General features: G+C 41.8%; 1 protein-coding gene across 1 annotated transcript in view; it reads left to right on the top strand.

Moving 5' to 3' along the window:
- LOC143294569 (uncharacterized) overlaps positions 1–20,454 on the top strand; it is a 61,166-nt gene that overhangs the window by 2,012 nt on the left and 38,700 nt on the right. Inside the window, 2 exon segments of the mRNA XM_076605945.1 lie at positions 804–3,114; positions 15,377–15,482. Coding sequence (XP_076462060.1) covers positions 858–3,114; positions 15,377–15,482 — 2,363 coding nt within the window. The 5' untranslated portion in view covers positions 804–857.

Below are 20,454 nucleotides of genomic sequence, written 5' to 3'. Positions count from 1 at the left end.
CACATGATAGTAATGATAATATAAAAGTACCTTATTTTGTATCCTGGCTCGGTAAAAGTTATGATTTGTTTAAACAGTGTCCCTCTGCTTGATGTCAAACTGCAGAGCAACAACTGTAATGATTATATATATATGTACATTTTTCAGAGTCTGAAAAAGCAGTCATGATTGTTCTGCTGGAAAATAAGAGAAATCTGCTAAATCCCTTTTAGCTTAGCCGATTTTACAACAACAAAAATTGATAAATCAAGTGACCAACTGGCTGCCACTTTATTGGGCCATTTCAAAGTTGTAAGTGTCAATTACCTATGACTGCAAGAAACCTATACCCTGCAGGACCTTGTTTTGTCATCTCATTCATAAGATAGCAACCAGACCACCACTTCAGGTCTAGTGGGGGGAGCAGTAAAAACTGGTGTTTCCAATAAAGAAAACCTTATATATCCAGTCAGTAGTTTGCCATCTAATCTACACTGTTTTCTACTTGTTGAATTAATCTCTGGTGTGGAACAGAATCAAAAGTTTTCCTCACATTCTTGACATTCAGGTACAAAACATTGTTTCTCCAAAATCCATATTGTTCCTCCAGAATCCATTTTATACTGAAATCTTCCATTTAATTACACATACTCATTTCTTATAAAGTTACACAAGTTCTTTTAAACCTTACTAACAGTTCTATGTATTGTGTATACACAAAATGAATGGATTTTTGTCTTCAACAATTGAAGCTTAAATCACAAGGTCAGAACTTCCCCATCTCAGCTAATTACTAAGTGATGATTCTTTTCTTTTTTTTTCAGACCTGTGCCTTGGTTTTTTTTGTGGGATGGTAGTGTCCTGTGACAGTGTGCACCATGGCAGATGACCGTGGGCTTCCCAACCCCCCCAGCCCACTAGGAGGAGCCGCTCTTCGCCAGGCTCGGAGACGAGAACACCGCTTGTTCTCTGCACCTCCACAGACTGCTGAGAGCACGCCCGGCCTGTGGACGCAGTTCAGTGGCATGCCCAACCAGCCCGGCTCCCCCACCTCCCTGCATGAGTGGCTGCAGTCGGTGGATGATGCTGTCCTGGCAGCAGATGCTGGCTCTGGAGCCAGGGCCTTTCCCGCCTCATCCTCCTCTGCTGCCAGTTCAAGAAACAGCTCCATGGACTCTTTCACTGCTGCCGATTTTCTGAGCGCTGGGATTTGTCCAGACAGGTCCATGACTTCTTCATCTGGAAATATGGGACACCGTTTCAGTTTTGGTTCATCTAGATTTGAATCTTCTCCAGATTTTGGCTCGCCTGCTGATTTTGGAAATCTGCATTCCCTTCAGTTTACTCACAGCCCAGGCAATCGTATGTCTCCATTGTCTGCTGACATGACTGGGTTGCCTCCTGCTGACTTTACTCAACCCCCGCCAGACTTTTCCTTCCAAACACACCCTGATTTTTCCCACCCACCCCCATCATTTTTACCTGACCTGCGTCCTCTCAGTCCTACTGCTGACCCACACCAGAATTTCACAGAGTATTTGGCTGCACACTCTACTTCAAGTTACTCTCCCCGGGAAACACCTATTGTGGAAGGACAGCTTGGTTCCAGTCTGCATGCGTTTGATACAGCAGGTCTGTCAAATCCAGCGGTGCCCAGACACCACAGCACTAGGTCCACTCATGTGGATGTCTCCTTGCCAGCCCCTGCATTCACAGCGTTTTCTACCATCGCCGATGACATCCTTTTCCAAGATCCTGTTGACACTGAAACTTCAAGTCAGAACAGTGTCCCCGGTTTTGAGAAAGTGACACCAGTGCAGAGGAGAATACAGCGACAGAACTCTGAGCCTTTGTACGGTGGTACTGCAGCTGAAGAAGGGAAGGCTATGTATGTTGATACGCTGAGACGTTTGAACTCATTTGGACAGTCATATGAGCCGTTTGGGTCTTCACCTCAGCCACAGGACACAGATCCTCCTCACACACCTGTTGAAGACTCCTCTGCACATATTAGTAAACCAGCCAAGGCCAAGGAACCAGTCAAAAAAGAGCCTCAACGACCATCCTATTCAGATGTGGCAAAAGCCCACAAAGGCAAGCCTTCACATCCACAGACTGATGCTGTTGGAAATGAGAAAACTGAGCCAGAAATGCTATCGAAAGTGAGTTCTGAACCACCTCAGTCCAAACCACATCGTCATCCTGCCACACGGCGTCCGTTCTCTCACACCCGAATCGTCAACCAGCGTTCCAAAACAAACCTTCCTGAGGGCAGCCACAGCACCTATGTGCAGCCCAACTCGCGCTACGGTTTGGACCAGTTTGAAGAGCTGTCAGACTATGTGGGCGCTGAGCAGCGCAGCAGTAGTGTGGAGAGCCTGAATTGTCAGTTGCAGCAGGGAACACTGAGAAGGAACAGCAATAGCAGCATCAGCAGCGGCACCAGCGTGGTGGAGGAGAACCACGCCACCAGACCTCCTGCCACCAGTTCTGCAGCAATGCCTTCGGTCACAGCGGGAAGTTTCTACAGCATGAGTGGCAAGGACATCCCTCAGGACCGGATATACAACAACAGCCATGTCTCCGCCCCGGGCACTGCAGGCCAAGGGTCACACAAACCCCCTGCCAACCCATCACCACCAGCCTCCACAGCTCAGACCCTGAAGAACGAAAAACTGTTCTTTGACCCCAAGAGAATCTTTCAGGGGAAGACCAGCTCCAAAGTGCAAACCAACCTAGCAGACAAGAGCAAAAGCTGTGATGAGAAAGGACGTGGTGAGAAAGAGGGCAGCAGCAAGGAGGAGACGGTCCTCAACAACGGCAAACCCAACAACACCTCCAGCAAGGCCTCTGCTGCCTCTCACCGTAAAGCGGACTACATCAACAACGACTTGCGGGAAGGGAGCAGCACCAGTGCAGCAAGTGGCGGCAGTGGAGGTGGAAGCAAGCGCACCAACCAGACAGCAGCATTCAATCGCCATGCCCACAGCTCACGCAAGAACAGTGGCAAAGACAGCCAGCCGCAGAACGGACCAGGTTCCGACAGGGCCAGGGGAGGCGACGCCAGAGGCAGACGGCAGGAACATGAAAATGAGGACAACTCCTTCATCCGCAACATTGACTGGGCGCTTGTAGGTGAGTGAACAATGCGCTTTGCAGGGGTAATATTGATAAATTATTACTGTAGAGCTCTTTAGTTGTTATTATTTCAGAAAGATGAAAATAGGACCTGTTTTATGTACAAAAAGCATGTATTTAAAAAAAAAATCTTTAGTTTTATAAAAACTCGCCAGTGTTATATAATAAAACTTGCCAAAGGTTATGAGAGGAAGAAAAACTAATTTGGGGAAAAACTAATCTTTCTTCATGGCGAAATGGCTGCATGGTGTTCTTTTCCAGCAGCAGTAATAATGGAGCATGTGGTTTACCCAAGGTATAAGAATTTGAAAAGAATAAAACTTTGTTCTTTTTTTTTTTTTAATAATTTTTTATTATTATTATTTTTTTTTTTTTTAGTCTTTGTCAGTTTGTGTGTATGTCTTTCGTCTAAATAACAGTGGCATCTAAAACTAACATTGAACAGGGCTCCTAGGCATGTGTGCATCTTCCATACAGAGAAATGATAAAATGAAAAATAGAGTTAAACTAAAGGTAAGATCCATTCAGATCTGTTCCCTGTGGTAAATGGAGTGAAGCAGGGCTGCGTCCTGGCACCAACACTGTTCTCCATTCTCTTCTCTGCCATGCTGATTGAGCCTTCCAAGACTGACTGGGGCATCTACATTCAGTTTCGCACAGATGGCAAACTTTTCAACGTGCAGCGACTCCACGCTAGGTCCAGGGTGTTTGAGGCACTGATGAGAGAATTCCTCTTCGCTGATGACTGTATGCTTGCTGCACACACCCATGAGGACATGCAGTTCATTATGGACAGGTTCTCCGCCTCCTGCAGGCGCTTTGGATTCACCATTAGCCTCTGCAAGACCGAGTCCATGTACCAACCAGCTAGCTCACATAACGCCAGTGCCTCAAGATCGATGACACAGAGATCAAGTCAGTCGACAAGTTTTGCTACCTGGGCAGCACACGATGCAGCAACGTAGCCCTTGATGCAGAAGTGATGCTGCGCATCACCAAGGCCAGCTCTGCCTTTTGCAGACTCAACAACAGGCTGTGGAATAACAAAGGCATCGGGCTCAGCACCAAAATCAAAACCTACAGAGCTGTTGTGTTGACCACCTTGTTGTACTGCTGTGAAACATGGAGGACGTATTGCCATCACATTCAACAACTTGAGCAGTTTCACCAGAGATGCCTACGAAAGATCCTTGGCATAAAGTGGCAAGACAGGGTCTCCAACCCCCAGGTCCTAGAGAGGAGTGGCCTGCCCAGCATCGAAAGCCTGCTGATCCAGTGCCAGCTATGCTGGACAGGACATGTCTGCATGACACACAGCAGGATCCCGAAGATGCTTTCGTATGGCCAGCTGAAGGAAGGCCACTGTGAACTCAGAAGACCCTGCAAGTGCTTCAAGAACATCGTGAAGACAAACCTTAAAACCTGTGACATAGACATCGCTTCCTTGGAAACTGATGCCCTTGACCGCTCTTGCTGGAGGATGCTGTGCTCTAGTGGTATAAAAACGTTTGAAAACAAGAGAATGCTGGCCATTAAGGAGAAGTGTGAGCGAAGGAAGCAGGGCTCAACTTCTGGAGACGTTTTCCCTTGCAACACCTGTGGGAAGTGCTGCGCATCCAGAATCGGCCTCTTCTCCCATATGAGGACACACACCGACAGATAAGCCTGCTTGCCAACTCATCCGTCGGTCCGACGGGAGACTCCATCGTAGCAAGTTTGTTATTTGAGTGGATTCTACTTCAGTTTTAACAGGGACAACCCTAGTTTAGTATAGTTTATTGCCATGTTTGTTTTTTTAGCACTAAGTACATACTGCATATGGAACCTCAGGTTTTTTATATCATCAAAATAGCGGGTATTTGACTAGCATCCAGACCACTATTCAAGGTCTGGTGGAGGGGGAGAAAATGCTGGTGAATGTGGGATTTGGTCTCGCTTCCAAGATGGACATCATGTTGCCATTTGACAACTAATGGGCCTGTCACGGCTCGTGGCATTCACTTGTGCACGTGTTCATGTGTTCGTCTCCCTTCCCCTCCTCTCCCTTTCCCCTCTCCCTTTCTCCCTCCTTCTCTCTCCCCGTCTTTGCTCCAAAGTTTTTGGTGTGCTCAGTTCAATGCTGAACTGATGCACGTGAAATTCTTGAGATATATATATCTGGCATGTCTTATTCCTTCTCATTCTGAACTCCTGAGTGAGTTCGGAAGTAACATCATTTGGAAGGAAGGATAATGCTTTGCTTTTGGAGCCAAGCATTGGTTGGACACGGGTCGCCGAGCCAGCAAGTGAGCTGTTGGGTGCCCCCTTCACTGGAGTTGTGGGGTTCAATTCCTGTGTGATCCCCTTCCTCCTCTGTGTGGGTCTGTGTTCTGTGTTTTCTCCTGGGCCAGTGGTGTGCCTGATTCCTGGTGACAGATTTTTCCTGTGGTTTTTCCTGTGGGTTTTCCCGTCTGCCATCACCCCAGTGGAACTCCAGGATTCGTCTCTGCAGTGGTCCTCACTCCCCTTCTGCCCTGTCCACCCAAATTCCCTCACACCCACTCCTTCCCCTGACCTCCCTACTTCGAACGCCCTCACCCATTGCCCTCATCCCATGCTACCTTCTTCAACTCTGCAGGCCTGTGGCTTTAGCTGGCTCTTTGACACTCGTCGTCCATGGATGGTCTTGATTTTTGGTTCCATTTCAAGTGAACTGTCATTAGCCAACAGAACTGGTGCCAGAAATTCTAAATTTGAGTTAACTATGTTGTGGTATTATGTGACTGAATGAGATTGGTACTGCGTTTAAGGGGTTAAATTTTTGTGTCTGACTTGTGTTTCAGACGGAACAACAGTAAAGAACTGATCTGAACTTTCTATGTCTGTGTTGTCGGGTTGTGTGTTAGTCTGGGAAGGTGCGGGGGTTCATGGGCAACCCCTTATGGGTTGTGACAGGGCTACAAACTCCTAATTCAACATATATCTTACAGCAGGGAATAATGTTACTGTCAGCTGCTCCTGGTATGGAAGGAAACAGATTAAATAACAGCAACAAACATACGATTTCAAGATCATAAATTTGATTGTAAATTTACAAAGCTTCAGTCATTGTTTGACTCATTCCACACTTCGTTTCTTTCTCTCAAATACTGTCACCACAATGAAATTCCAACAATGAAGTAGGTGGCGGCAGTGAAAATTTAATTATTCATCACAATGACTGAAATGTGGTATTTGGCAAACAACATGACAATATAAGAAAAACAAAAACAAAAAAAAGAGTAAGTGAATATCTTGATTGGTTCTGAAGATATTCCATTTTAAAGATGTGACGATGCATACATGCTGTTAGTACTTAATATTTTCAGTCATACTGTACTGTCCATGAGGGTACTGTTATAAAAACTCACATACTTTTAAAAACCATATGATAATGGCATATTGCACAAGAAAACAATAACACTTCAGCAGCAAAGAAATTGGAAAATATGCCTGTCAAAGTAGGGGGAAATAGAAAATCAAGACGTGTCAGTCTGCACAGAATAGCAACTTTGAAGGTCTACAGCACTGAAAAGAATAGACAGTTGCATTTCATAATAAATTATCTTGCAGAATACATCACAAAAAGTGCACTGAATTCAGGCAGGATAGTTAACTGAATTTTAAGTATCAGTCTCAAACTTTGAAAAATCTTCAATTTGACCAGTGGAAAAAATACTGTTTATTGGGGTAGCATGCTGCAAAGATGAATATTTCAGTAACTGTCACAAGTAGGACCAGGAAATTTTGTGTGTGTATTAAGTGAAATTTCAACTTTCAAAATAAATTAAAATCAACCTTAAAACTTCCCTCTAAAGTTGGCAGAAAAGGAATGATACCTGATTTTCTCATTAAAAAAAAAAAAAGAAAAAAAAAAGGGGGTGCACATTGTGGATGAGACTTCTTCAAAATTTTTGTTTTTGAAAAAATATTGAAGTTACAGCCACAATAAGTTACCAGTGGTCTTGGCTGATCAGCTTCTGCAAAATTACTGCAAATTTTTAAACAAATGTAACTTGAGAGCATTATACAGAATGGGTAGGTTGATGGGGCATTCAACGACAAAGGTTCCCAGTAGGGAGCAAATATTACTTAAGTTGCTAGCAAAAATGACAGATATATGAACCTGTTTTCTTTCAGCTCTCTAGCTTTTTCTTCCATCCATGAACTCAGTTATGCATTTCATTATAGAAGAACCACAATAGATAATAAAAGGTGGATGATGCATCTTTATTTCTTCACAAAATGGTATTCACAAGAGAGAAAGTGCACACCAAAAAATCTCTTTTTTGGCACTCACAGGTTTTCTGGCATCAGCAGTAACATGCTGCTCGCTACCTGAGATGTTCATACTGGCCTTTTTGGATCATTGAATAGGTCTTGCATGCCCTGCCATGATGAAAACCAAACTCCGCATTTTCAACTCCAGTGTGAAGTCAGTTCTGCTCTATGGATGCGAGACATGGCGGACAACACAGACGATGCAGCAGAAGATTCAGACATTCTTCAACACCTGTCTCAGGCGCATCTACAAGATCCGATGGCAGGAGAAGATCCGAAACGAAGATCTGTGGGAGTGAGCGGGACAGGAACCAGTGGCCAAGCAGATACTGCGGAGGAAGTGGGGCTGGATCAAACATACCCTCAGGAAGCCAGCGTCCAGATCGCACGCCAAGCCCTGACCTGGAACCCGCAGGGAAAGAGGAAGAGAAGCCAGCCTCGCAACAGCTGGAGGCGAGATACCGAGGCAGAGCTGAAGCAGCAAGGGACCAACTGGACTGGAATGGCCAGAACAGAGTGCAATGGCGAGGGGTCATCTATGGCCTTTGCTCCACCAGGAGCAATGGGCATAATGAATGAATGAATGAATGCGCTGCCATTTCTGCAGCATGTTAGATACAGAGATCAGCTCATAAGAAAGAACAAATGTTATACATGTATTCAATTTAAAACATAAGAGCTTTCAGTTTAATATGTGTTTAGGATTTTGTCACTTTCAGTGTGTTTTGAGTGGGAGGAAAACACTGTGATAACAGAATTATAAAAATGGCATACTAACAGGTAAGTATTCATTTAACAGCAACACAAAATTCACTGCACTGAATTATTTGGCTGCATTTACCTTTCACACAATAACTCGGATTGCTGCAACCACTCATGCTTTGACAACTGAGGCTGAAGTTTTGGGGGTCTGTCCTTTCCAATTGCTGACAAGAACTTTGCCATCTACATGTACTGTTCATCTTATGTGTCTTTGTTGCATGCGATTATTTACTCAAATGTTTCCACTTCAGGGTACTACATTTCATGACTGAGATGAATGTATTACTTATTGTCTTAGGTATATATGATTACAAAATATTGAATATTTTATTGTTAATATACACATCATACTTAGTATCTTATTCTTTGATATATATTTTGTGTACTCACCTTTATTTGTGTGTGTATGTGAGAATGCGTGTCTTAGATATATATATATGTATCAAACTGAATATTTCATTCACAATATGTGCATGGTATTTTGCATTTTATCATTTCATGAATTATCCCTTTGTTTTCTGTTTCATGCTGTCGAGATGCACAGCATATCATGGGTTACATAAACACACACACACACACACACACACTCTCTCTCTCTCTCTCTCTCTCTCTCTCTCTCTCTCTCTCTCTCTCTCCCTGTCTCTCTCTCTCTTAATTGCTGGATCCCTGATAGTGTTATATAGTTTGAACCTGATGTGCAACTTACTATGAAGCATTTTTCATATTGTTCTGTTTTCTCTATGTATGTTGTGTGTGTGCAGTCTGTTGCAGCGTATCAGCTGTGCTATCAGCACCCATCTTTAAATATTTTACTTTTAGACCAGCTGAACCTGTGTTGTTTTTGTTGTTCGAGAAAGGCCACACAAGTGCCTCATGGATCCCCCCCCCCAACATGCCTCAAACATGTAAACAGGTACAATCACAAGTCTTAACATTTAATGACAAATCTTGGGTCACAGCGTGAAACAGTATGGCCTTTGCTGTTGTTTGCTGGTCTACCTCCAACAATCCAAGGGTGGTGAAAATGAGTTACAAGGATGTGCTCATGTAGCATTATGTCAGCTGTAACATGAACTCGCCTAGTCTGTGTGATAGCGATGTGCATGATAAATTCTGTACATCATCAAGCAAGTGATCCACTTGGCTGAAGCGATATTCTTTCTAGAAAAGAGAAAGAGAAAATAAATAACATTTATATAATCACAAGGCCCTTATCACTGTGTGATGTATACATACCTACAGACTTCACAAAAAAAATCAGGACTATTAAATAAAAGTGGATATTCTTTTATGGAATGTAATCTTTTTGATAGGTTATCAAAATTACATGAACTGCTATCTTTTCTTAAGCCATTCAACTTGATAATGATGTCAGCACAGATTCTTTTTTTTTTTAATTGTTGTGTCAGTTATAGATGGCTGCAGCATTCATGGAAAATACCACTCAGAGCAAAGAACTGTTTGAAATGCAAATCACATAAACCACATAAGAAACAGACAAGGTTTTTTTGTTTTGTTTTGTTTTTTTTTTTAGCAATGCTGATGTTTATAAACTCGATCCTGTTATCTTAAATGCTTTCTTTGCAGTTTTGTTATCACCTGGCATGACTGGTCATTTCTGTTCCTATTGTCTGATATTTCAGCTGTAAGAGCAAGGAAAGTTCTAGAGAAATATGTCAAGAGTTTCTAATTGTATACACTGCTCATGTTTCACCTGCACATACCTGTTAGCACCTTAAAGAAAACAACATTAATCCCCTTCAACATGTGCACAAGATCAAGAATGTTAAAGATTATGTTCCCCCGTAAACAGAACAGCTGCCGAAAAAAGGGTGACAAGAACAGTCATGCATGTAAAAGTCCACTCAAATGAATATTGGAGTTGTATCCCACAGTTGCAGAAGAAGGAAAGCCTGTATTCCATGTCAGTGGTTTTTATTTTGATATTTATTGAAACTGGAAGTGGAACATAACCCAGCATGAAAGTACTAAAACTTCCCAGGAAATTAAGGGAGAAGAAATACAGTTGTTAACACACTTTTTAAGCCCACCCACAGATATGAGAAATCAAGGGCATTGCATCCCACAAACAAAAAGATAAGAATGCTGATTAACATTGTAATTATATTTCATTTATTATTATTTTTAATGGCTTGTTTGGATTGTTCAGTACCTTTTCTTTCCATCCAGCATAGTGTTAAGTAATAACCTCACCCAGTCTTAAATTGTTTTTTTCAGTATTGGAAAATTTCTATTTTCAGTCATGTAGTGTATTAAACATTATTCAGAAAACAAATAAAAGTCAGATGATGTTCACAAAAACTTTATTTAAAGTTTTAAGTTAAATTATAAGCTCTTGAAACATTTAGAAATTCTATGCTGTGACCCATGAACCGTTAAAACAGCACGCCTTGATTTGCATTCCTTTATGTACACCAAGAGCTGTTAATGAAAAACCAAGGGCATGAGTGTCTTATTATCTTAATAGTTTGCACACAGTGTTAAAATGAGAACGAATAAAAATTGAACATTGTAAACACTGACAGAACTCAAAAACAAACATATGGGTTTATAATTCTTTGCACAGAATGAAATATATCTTTGTGCAACAGGTAGCTTGAAACTGTTGAGACTTACATAAAAACAAGAGTTCAAGTGCACCAGTAAATTGAGATCTGAATTTTGCAAGCACTTGACATTTTAATTTTTCTGTGCTGAAGCTCGATTTCATCCACTGAGTCATACTGAAACAAGTGAAAGCAATAGATCAAAGTGTATAATGGTTTTCAGACAGTCCAAACATCACTTCAGTTGGAGAATTATGCTAACTTTTTAAAGTCAAAAGCATGAATGTCTATGCATAGAGATATATATATCTTTGTGTTTATATAAGAGGTTTGTGAAAGTGATAATGACTCTGATGTAAGTGGTTTGTGTACACCACTGGGAGATGATGATGATGAAGTGACTGTGCGAGGCAGCAAGGTTCAGATGAGGCCCTGAGAGGAGAGGAGAGGACAAGTCATGATCTGTCAGCCAGCAGACTTAAGTTATATCCATGGATATTGATCACAGCCTGCGCTATAAACTGAGCGAGAGACAAGCCTCCTCCCAAGGCTGGGGTTAAACGATCCGGCGCTCAGCTGCCAACTTATTTCTCTAAAGGTTGTTTCCTGAATCAAAGAGATTGGAGCTTGAACTATGGCTGCAGACAGACAGGGAGTTGGTAGCAGGAAGGTAAACTGGTTTTCTGCCTGTTTGGTTTGGATCCAGTGTGAGACTGGGTGATTGATGGTGGGGACTTTGATATTGGTGTATATACTGTCGACTGCTATCTTACTAGTAAGAATTAAGTGCGCTATATTGTAGTAGTGTTTAGTTCACTGTGTTTTCTTGTTAAAGGGTGGGTAGCTGAAATGAAACTTGCCGCTGCCTGTTTCCCTTTTTCTCTTTTGCCTCAGTTTTCATGCTGGTTAGCTTGTGTTGTCATCTGATAAGTTTTTTGTCATCTGATAAGTTTTATAATATCTTATCTCTCTCCTCCCTCCCCCCCCCCTCCTCTCTCTCTCCCTCTCTCTCTCTCTCTCTCTCTCTCTCTCTCTCAGATTGGAAGAATGCACTCTTCCATGCTTGTGCACACACATATACACACAGTTTCCATATTCCCATTTGCATCTGTCTGACAACCCCATCTGTGTGTGATCTCTCCCCTCCCTCTCTATTTTATTCTCTCTCCCACCGCCATCCGTTTATCTCTTTCTCTGCCTCTCCCTCCCTCTCTGTCTTTGGGGAGGACAAGGCAGTCTCTTGATAAAGAAAAGGGATCCTGCCAACAGAAATGCTATGAGAAGAGAAATAGGAAACATTGAAAACCCTTCCATGTTGACTTGTCTTGTTGAATAAAGTTGCCCCACCTCTGTTGCAGCAATAACATGATGAGACATGAACCCAATCAGTCTTTGTTTTGTAGAGGACTTAATTAAGCGCTAACATGATGAGACATGAACCCCACCAGCCTTTGTTTTGTAGAGGACTTAATTAAGCGCTAACATGATGAGACATGAGCCCCACCAGCCTTTGTTTTGTAGAGGACTTAATTAAGCGCTAACATGAGACATGAACCCCACCAGCCAATGTTTTGCAGAGGACTTAATTAAGTGCTAACATGAGACATGAACCCCACCAGGCATTGTTTTGCAGAGGACTATTTTAGCATACATTGTTTGCACAAAGGTCTCATTGCATGCAGTCACAAGTTTGTGTGACTGGGTATACTCCTGGGATGACAGTTACCACATTTCGTTACGCATGAGTCCGTGGTGACACGAGTTTGTACTTGTGAAATGGAGAATGAGGAACCTTATTTCAGTTTCAGTGCACCGAAATCAGTGTCTCTTGTTACCTTCTTTTATCAAAGGGAGATAAATCTGCCAGTGTCCCTTGACTCACAAGTAGTATCCTTGACACAAGTTTGTGCACTCACTGAGACAGTGCAGAACAAGGAACTTCTGTTTCCAAGCTTGCTGCCACAGTTTCAGTTCTGTTTTGTTCGTTTTGTTTTGTCACAGTGTAACCTAACCAGTGTGCAGAGTGGAACTGTTAGAATGATGTTAACTTTAAAGTGAAAATGATAACTTTCAGTGCAAGAGGTCGGAGGGCCCATTCAGAAACAAAATATTACTTACTGTTTTTCTTATGTCAGCCTTAACTGCTTGAAAATGACTTTGTCTGGAGTCATGAAATTACTTAGCTTTACTGGGGATAAATTGAGTTCGGCAAATCCATACGGCAAGAGGTAGAAGTTGCTCCATTGCTGGTTTTAGGGGTCTGGATGGGAGTATAAGGGAAATTAAAAAGCATTTGGCTCATGGATCTCATAATAAGGATTCTTCTTCTTAGTTCATGAGCTTCAGTTCATTCTATTCGGTGAGTGAGGGTTTAGGATATGGCTGGCTTGACCTTGCTTTTCAGGTAGCCATGCTCTGTTTTTTTGATGCACGCTGGTTTTGCTTGCTTTCTGAAAACCTGCCAGGTGCTGATATGGATTATTCATTACTTGATCCTCAGTATGCATATTTCATCATCTGTGTACTTTTATTCATATGAAGCGGATTCAGGCACAACCAGAACTGTGCATATATTGACACAGGAGGTCAGAAAAATCTCCACCTTGAAACCCATCTGGTGTGATGTCAGGTAAAGCCAGTTCTGACTCCTACAGAGATCTTTTGAGTGGACATGGAATCAGCATGTTTGTTTATATATATATATATATATATATATATCTGTGCTCCCTACTGATGTTAAGACCAAAGAGGTGGTGCAGATTCAATCAGGGAGTGTCAGGTTCCTGGTAGGAACTGGCTGTTTAATTTGAACATGGATAATTCTGCTTGCCATTCCAATAATGATAAGGTTTCACTTTCACAGGTTTCAGATCTTACATTGCACCCCCACCCCCATCCCATCACCTACCTCCCTGACATTTTGGGTGCATTTTGGACTCTTGTTTTGTGTTGCACAAGCGATCCTAGCAGCGCTATATTTGCACAGTTTTAAGAACTTTCTTAGCAAATTCTTAGCACTAAGCAAACTTAGTTTTGTGAAGATCGCTTATGCAACACTGTTCATGACCTCACCACATGTATTCTCTCTGTCTCTTTTGTGTATCTGCCTAGATTGTTCATGAAATAACCAACATATTTATGGTCAATTGCACAGTGTAGTAATTAGCTTGAAGTGTCATTCTCATTTCTTCATTCGTGCTACAACTCCCACGTATACTCATATGCACACGAGTGGGCTTTTAGGTGTGTGACTGTTTTTGTCCTGCCATGTAGGCAGCCATACAACGTTTTCGGGGGTGCGCATGCTGGGTATGTTTCCATAACCCACCGAACGCTGACATGGATTACAGGATCTTTAACATGTGTATTTGATCTTCTGCTTGCATTTGCACACAAAGGGGGTTCAGGCACAAGCAGGTCTGCACATATGTTGACCTGGGAGATCGGAAAAATCTCCACCCTTTTACCCGCCAGGCACCATTACCAAGATTCAAACCCAGGACCCTCAGATTGAAAGTCCAATGCTTTGACCACTCAGCTATTGCGCCCGTCAAATTGCGCGAAGTGTCATTCATTAGTTCTCATTGGAAGTACTGGTAGTGTCGTCATCTTAAAAACTGGTCTGCAGTGTGTGATGACTCCAGTGTACTTATTCAGTTATTGTAATTACTGTTTTTGTCATACAGCTGGTCATGAAGAGAACACATTTGACAGAACAGAATTTCCAACAAACGAGTAAAGAATGGGATGCTTGCTGTTGGTTTCCTTCTTCCTGTAACAGTAGCATGATAAGTGAGCAGTCTTGCAGTTACCATTTCAGTTTCAAGGAGGTGTCAATGCGTGCAGACTGATCCATATATGCTACACCACATCTAAACAAAACAGGCACAAAAAAGAGGGGGGTGGGAAGGGGAGGGGGTAGGATAAGCAGATGTCTGACCCACATATAGACAACACACTGATCAGGCCTTGAGGGCCTACCAAATGCTGGAGGGGGGGGGGGGGAGGTGTATGTACATATAAATGAATAAATTATGTATGTGGTGTGGGTTATGTGTTTTCTTGTGTGTGCAGCCTTGTATTTGAAAATGAATGTGTAGCAGTATGCATTTAGGGAAAGCGTGTACGTGAGAAAGAGAACTTGCAGTTCTCGTTCACTCCACTTCAACATCTACTTTCACTTTCTGATTTGTCCATCCCATGATTGATCCCATCTGTTTTGCATCATATGCCAGTAGTGGCCCATCTGTGTTATAATATTGATCTGCAGATAAGGGAGAGAGAGAATGTGTGAACATATTTGCAGTGTGATTTTCTTAGAATCGTGAAAGTTGTGACATGGACACTCTATGAAGATAGACTGTGATCCAGTATTGATTATATTTGCTGTCTGATGGTGAGTCAAGGGCAAGGGTGAGAGTATTACCCTGTTATACACAGATTTCTGTATCAGCATTTTGGTGATCCCCCCACCCCCACCCCCACCCCCCAAAACATGCACTGCAGTTAAGACACCCATGAACCATGGCTGCAATTTTTTTGTGTATTACAAAAATGAGTCACAGCACTTTGTTTATGATATATACTTATCCAGGTGATACATAATGTGAGATTGAACTGGTGTGTTTCAGATGAGTGGATGAAGTACATCTCGGACTGTAGCATGACTTTTGCCCGAAACTCCTTTTCCGCTATCCTCACCTTGTTGGTCTACATTCTGGGAGTCATCATGTACCTGTAAGTGTTGTCAATTGTTGGTCTACCTTCTGGGACTCATCATGTAGGGACTCATCATGTACCTATAAATGTTGTCATGTTGTTAGTCTACATTCTGGTACCCATATGTGCAGGGCTGTAAGTGTTGTCATCTTGTTTGTTATATTCTGGGAATCATCATGTACCTGTAAGTGTTTTAACCTTGTTAGTCTACATTCTGGTACCCATATGTGCAGGTCTGTAAGTGTTGTCATCTTGTTTGTTATATTCTGGGAATTATCATGTACCTGTAAGTGTTTTAACCTTGTTAGTCTACATTCTGGTACCCATATGTACAGGTCTGTAAGTGTTGTCATCTTGTTTGTTATATTCTGGGAATTATCATGTACCTGTAAGTGTTTTAACCTTGTTAGTCTACATTCTGTGACTCATATGTATAGGTCTGTAAGTGTTGTCACCTTGTTGGTCTACATTCTGAAACTCGTGTACCTGTAAGTGTCATCTTTTAGTCTATGTTCTGGGACTCATCATGTACAAGTCTGTAAGTGTTGTCACCTTGTTTGTCTAAATTCTGGGAGTCGTCATGTACCTGTAAGTGTTGTCACCTTGTTGGTCTACATTCTGGGACTAATCATGTACCTGTTAATGTTGTCACCTTGTTGGTCTACATTCTGGGACTCATCATGTACCTGTTAATGTTGTCACCTTGTTGGTCTACATTCTGGGACTCATCATGTACCTGTTAATGTTGTCACCTTGTTGGTCTACATTCTGGGACTCATCATGTACCTGTTAAGGTTGTCACCTTGTTGGTCTACATTCTGGGATTCATCATGTACCTGTTAGTGTTGTCACCTTGTTGGTCTACATTCTGGGACTAATTATGTACCTGTTAATGTTGTCACCTTGTTTGTCTACATTCTGGGAATCATCATGTACCTGTTAATGTTGTCACCTTGTTTGTCTACATTCTGGGAATCATCATGTACCTGTTAAGGTACATTCTGACCAGAATGCAATGTGACTGGTGAAAATATACGCTCGTAGATAGATGTGTGTTCGTGTGTGTGTTTGTGTGTGTGTGTGTGCGCACGCGCGCGCATAAATACATATGTGTGCGTGTGCGTGTGTGTGTGTGTTGTGCCCATATAGAAATGTTTATATGTTATATATAAAGAGAATATGTATGTGCGTGAGAGAGAGAGAGATGTGTGTGTGTAAGCAATGTGCGTGAGAGAGAGAGAAAGAGAGAGAGATTGTGTGTGTGTGTGTTTATGTGTGTGTAAGCAATGTGTGTGTGTGTGTGTGTAAGCAATATGTGTGTACGCAATGCCGTTACGAGATTCACGCGACTGGAGTATTGCGGCGTTTAAAAAAAACTTTGATAGAATCGGATCATGCGGTAAGATTGCCTCACAGACAATTTTGTGGGAGTCCAAAGTCTGAAGTGTACAACACCCATGTTTCTCCATTCCGGAAACTCTCCTCCTCCTCCTCTTCCCCCTCTTCCTTCTCCTCCTCTTCCTCCTCTTCCTCCTCCTCCTCTTCTTCCTCCTCCTGTACCTATAAGTGTTGTCACCTTGTTGGTCTACATTCTGGGACTCATGTACCTGTTAATGTTGTCACCTTGTTTGTCTACATTCTGGGAGTCATCATGTACCTGTAAGTGTTGTCGCCTTGTTAGTCTACATTCTATAGATCGTCATATACATGTAAGTGCTCTTTCTTCTTGTGTGTCACCTTGTTGGTCTACATTCTGGGACTCATATGTACAGGTCTGTCAGTGTTGTACCTTGTTGGTCTACATTCTGGGACTCATATGTACAGGTCTGTCAGTGTTGTACCTTGTTGGTCTACATTCTGGGACTCGTATGTACAGGTCTTAAGTGTTGTCACCTTGTTGGTCTACATTCTGGGACTCATATGTACAGGCCTTAAGTGTTGTCACCTTGTTGGTCTACATTCTGGGACTCATCATGTCCCTGTTAGCTCATTGAAGATGCGCCGGAACTTGTTCAGGGTAACAAGCTCTTCGAATGTGCTCTGTTATTGCATATATATAATGTGCTACATTTGGTAAACAAAACAAAACAAAGAGAGGTGGGTGGAACAGTTGCCTGACCTTTACCACTATTTTCAGATCAAATCAGAAACACTTTATTAATCAACTTGGAAATTAACTTGTGCAATCACAGACTCATTGTAAACACCAGCATAAAATGATCATGTGCAACATAAAAATAGATTACAAGTAGTTGAATACGAATTCCAGTAGCTGAGGACAGACTAAAACAAGCCTCACCCCACCCCCAACCCCCGCCAACCCCAATATGCACACATACACACATTAAAACAATAGGGTATAGCACAACAGTATTTACAAATAATAAACATCCAACAAATAAATGGTAAATATAACTAACTAAAAATGAAATGCACACACACACACACATGCGCGCACGTGAACGAATGCTGTAGGTGGAAAAAAAAACTGTGTGTGTGTGTGTATGTAAAGCCATACTGTTGAAAATGGGTACTGATTGAAACTGAGTGAGATTGACAACTTTTCAGTTCATGTTGACTTCAGTTTAACTTCTACTTTCAGTTTCTGTTGACTTCAGTTTAACTTCTACTTTCACTTTCTGATTGGGCCATATTGGTATATATACCATTTGTCTTGTGTCCCATACCCAGAGTGGCCCATGTGTGTCATGGTACAGACCTACATGTTTACAAGACAGAATCCTGAAAGCTGTGATGTGTAATGTTATGAAAGGGGACTGTGATCCAGAATAGATTATATTTTGCAGTGTGATCACCAGTCAGGAGTATAATTTCTTATGTAGGTTTTGGTGTAGTTTTACTCTTTATTTTATGTGCCTCCATTCTGGTCCTTGTTTTGCGAGTCATCATGTACCTGTAAGTGTTGACTTTTTTGGTCTACATTCTGGGAGTCATGTCCCTGTTAATGTTGTCGCCTTGTTGGTCTACACTCTGGGAGTCATCATGTACATGTTAATGTTGTCACCTTGTTGGTCTACACTCTGGGAGTCGTCATGTACATGTTAATGTTGTCACCTTGTTGGTCTACACTCTGGGAGTCGTCATGTACATGTTAATGTTGTCACCTTGTTGGTCTACATTCTGGGAGTCACCATGTATTTGTATGTGCTCTTTTTTTCATGGTCTGTGTCACAAGATGTTTGTATGTGCTGTTGCTTTGTGCCTTCTACACCCTCTCCTCCAGCCCTTTCCCTGCAGTGTAGGTATATTTTGATATATTCTGTTCTGTTCTAATTTGTGCCTTGGATACATGTACTAGTTGCCCACTGGTATTTTTTGGTTTTGTACACCTGTTTTTATATTTTGTGCTTTATGTATAATGATGGTTGTGTTTGATTTCTCTCTCTCTCTCTCTTTTTTTGGGGGGGGGGGGGGGTGGATAATCCTGTGGTGAAAAATTGATGGAACAGTCTACATCATTGCCAAGACCTTGGTTTATATGCATGAATATGACTTCTTGTGCCTAATTTTCTTTTCCAGACTGGTTTCTTTTAAGATTCTATGGGATCAGTGTTGACATTTTCAGTCCTGATAAAGCCCTGTATTCTCAGCTGGCCAATATAAAGTAATGATGATGATGATAATGATAATAACAATATAAATCATAGTAATAATGAACTAACCTCCTGCATCTTCTGTTCCATTTGTTCTTACCTTATACCGTTTATCAGCTCCACTGTTGAGAAACTACTGGAACAGACAGCAGGAGGATAATTAGTTCATTTGGGGAAACATTATCCAAGTTGTTAACACCCCTTCCACCATTGCTTCCCCGGACATTTCAGTTGATATGGTGTGTTTTCTGTTTAGAAGTGTGTGTGTGTGTGTGTGTGTGTGTGTGTGTGTGTGTGCTTCTGTTCCTTTGTTATTGTTGGGTTTTGTCAACAAGTTTTGAAAAACTAAACTGTAGGCAGGGAGACTTTTTGGTAGGGGGAGAGAGGTGTGTTTTTTGTTTTGTTTTGTTTTTATAAATAACTAGACTTGTGATGTATATTCTGAATAAAAAAGACGATGCATAATATTAAATAAATTTTAAAAAAGCCATTCCATCACTGGTGTGTGGATGTTATATATATATCCCTTCCTGTGCAGCATCCAGTGATTGAATTTGAACTTTTATTTTGGTTCCTCTCAACATTTCTCATGACACTGATGCAGTCCTTTATCATGGAGATAAACTGTTGACACTGATGCAGTCCTTTATCATGGAGATAAACTGTTGACACTGATGCAGTCCTTTATCATGGAAATAGACTGTTGATGACACTGAGGCAGTCCTTTATCATGGAAATAGACTGTTGATGACACTGAGGCAGTCCTTTATCATGGAAATAGACTGTTGATGACACTGATGCAGTCATTTACCATGGAGATAGACTGTTAATGACACTGAGGCAGTTCTTTATCATGGCAATAGACTGTTGTTGGCACTGAGGCAGTCCTTTATCATGAAGATAGATTGTTGATGACACTGATGCAGTCCTTTGTCATGGAGATAGACTGTTAATGACACTGAGGCAGTTCTTTATCATGGCAATAGACTGTTGTTGGCACTGAGGCAGTCCTTTATCATGGAGATAGACTGACACTGAGGCTTTCTTTTATCATGGAGATCAACTGTTGACACTGTGGCAGTCCTTTATCATGGAGATAGACTGTTGATGCTGAGGCAGTCCTTTATCATAGAGATAGACTGTTCATGACACCGAGGCAGGCCTTTATCATGGAGATAGACTGTTGAGGCAGTCCTTTATCATGGAGAGACTGTTGAGGCAGTCCTTTATCATGGAGACTGTTGAGACTGTCCTTTATCATGGAGATAGACTGTTGATGACACTGAGGTAGTCCTTTATCATGGAAATATGCTGTTCATGGTCACAGTGAAATCGAGGAACATAATTATTGTTTATACTGTTTACCACAAATGACA

Source organism: Babylonia areolata, chromosome 20 (genome assembly GCF_041734735.1).
Source record: "Babylonia areolata isolate BAREFJ2019XMU chromosome 20, ASM4173473v1, whole genome shotgun sequence".
Classification (NCBI taxonomy): domain Eukaryota; kingdom Metazoa; phylum Mollusca; class Gastropoda; order Neogastropoda; family Buccinidae; genus Babylonia; species Babylonia areolata.
Note: the sequence above shows the minus strand (reverse complement) of the source record. Positions and strands in the feature narration are given on the sequence as shown.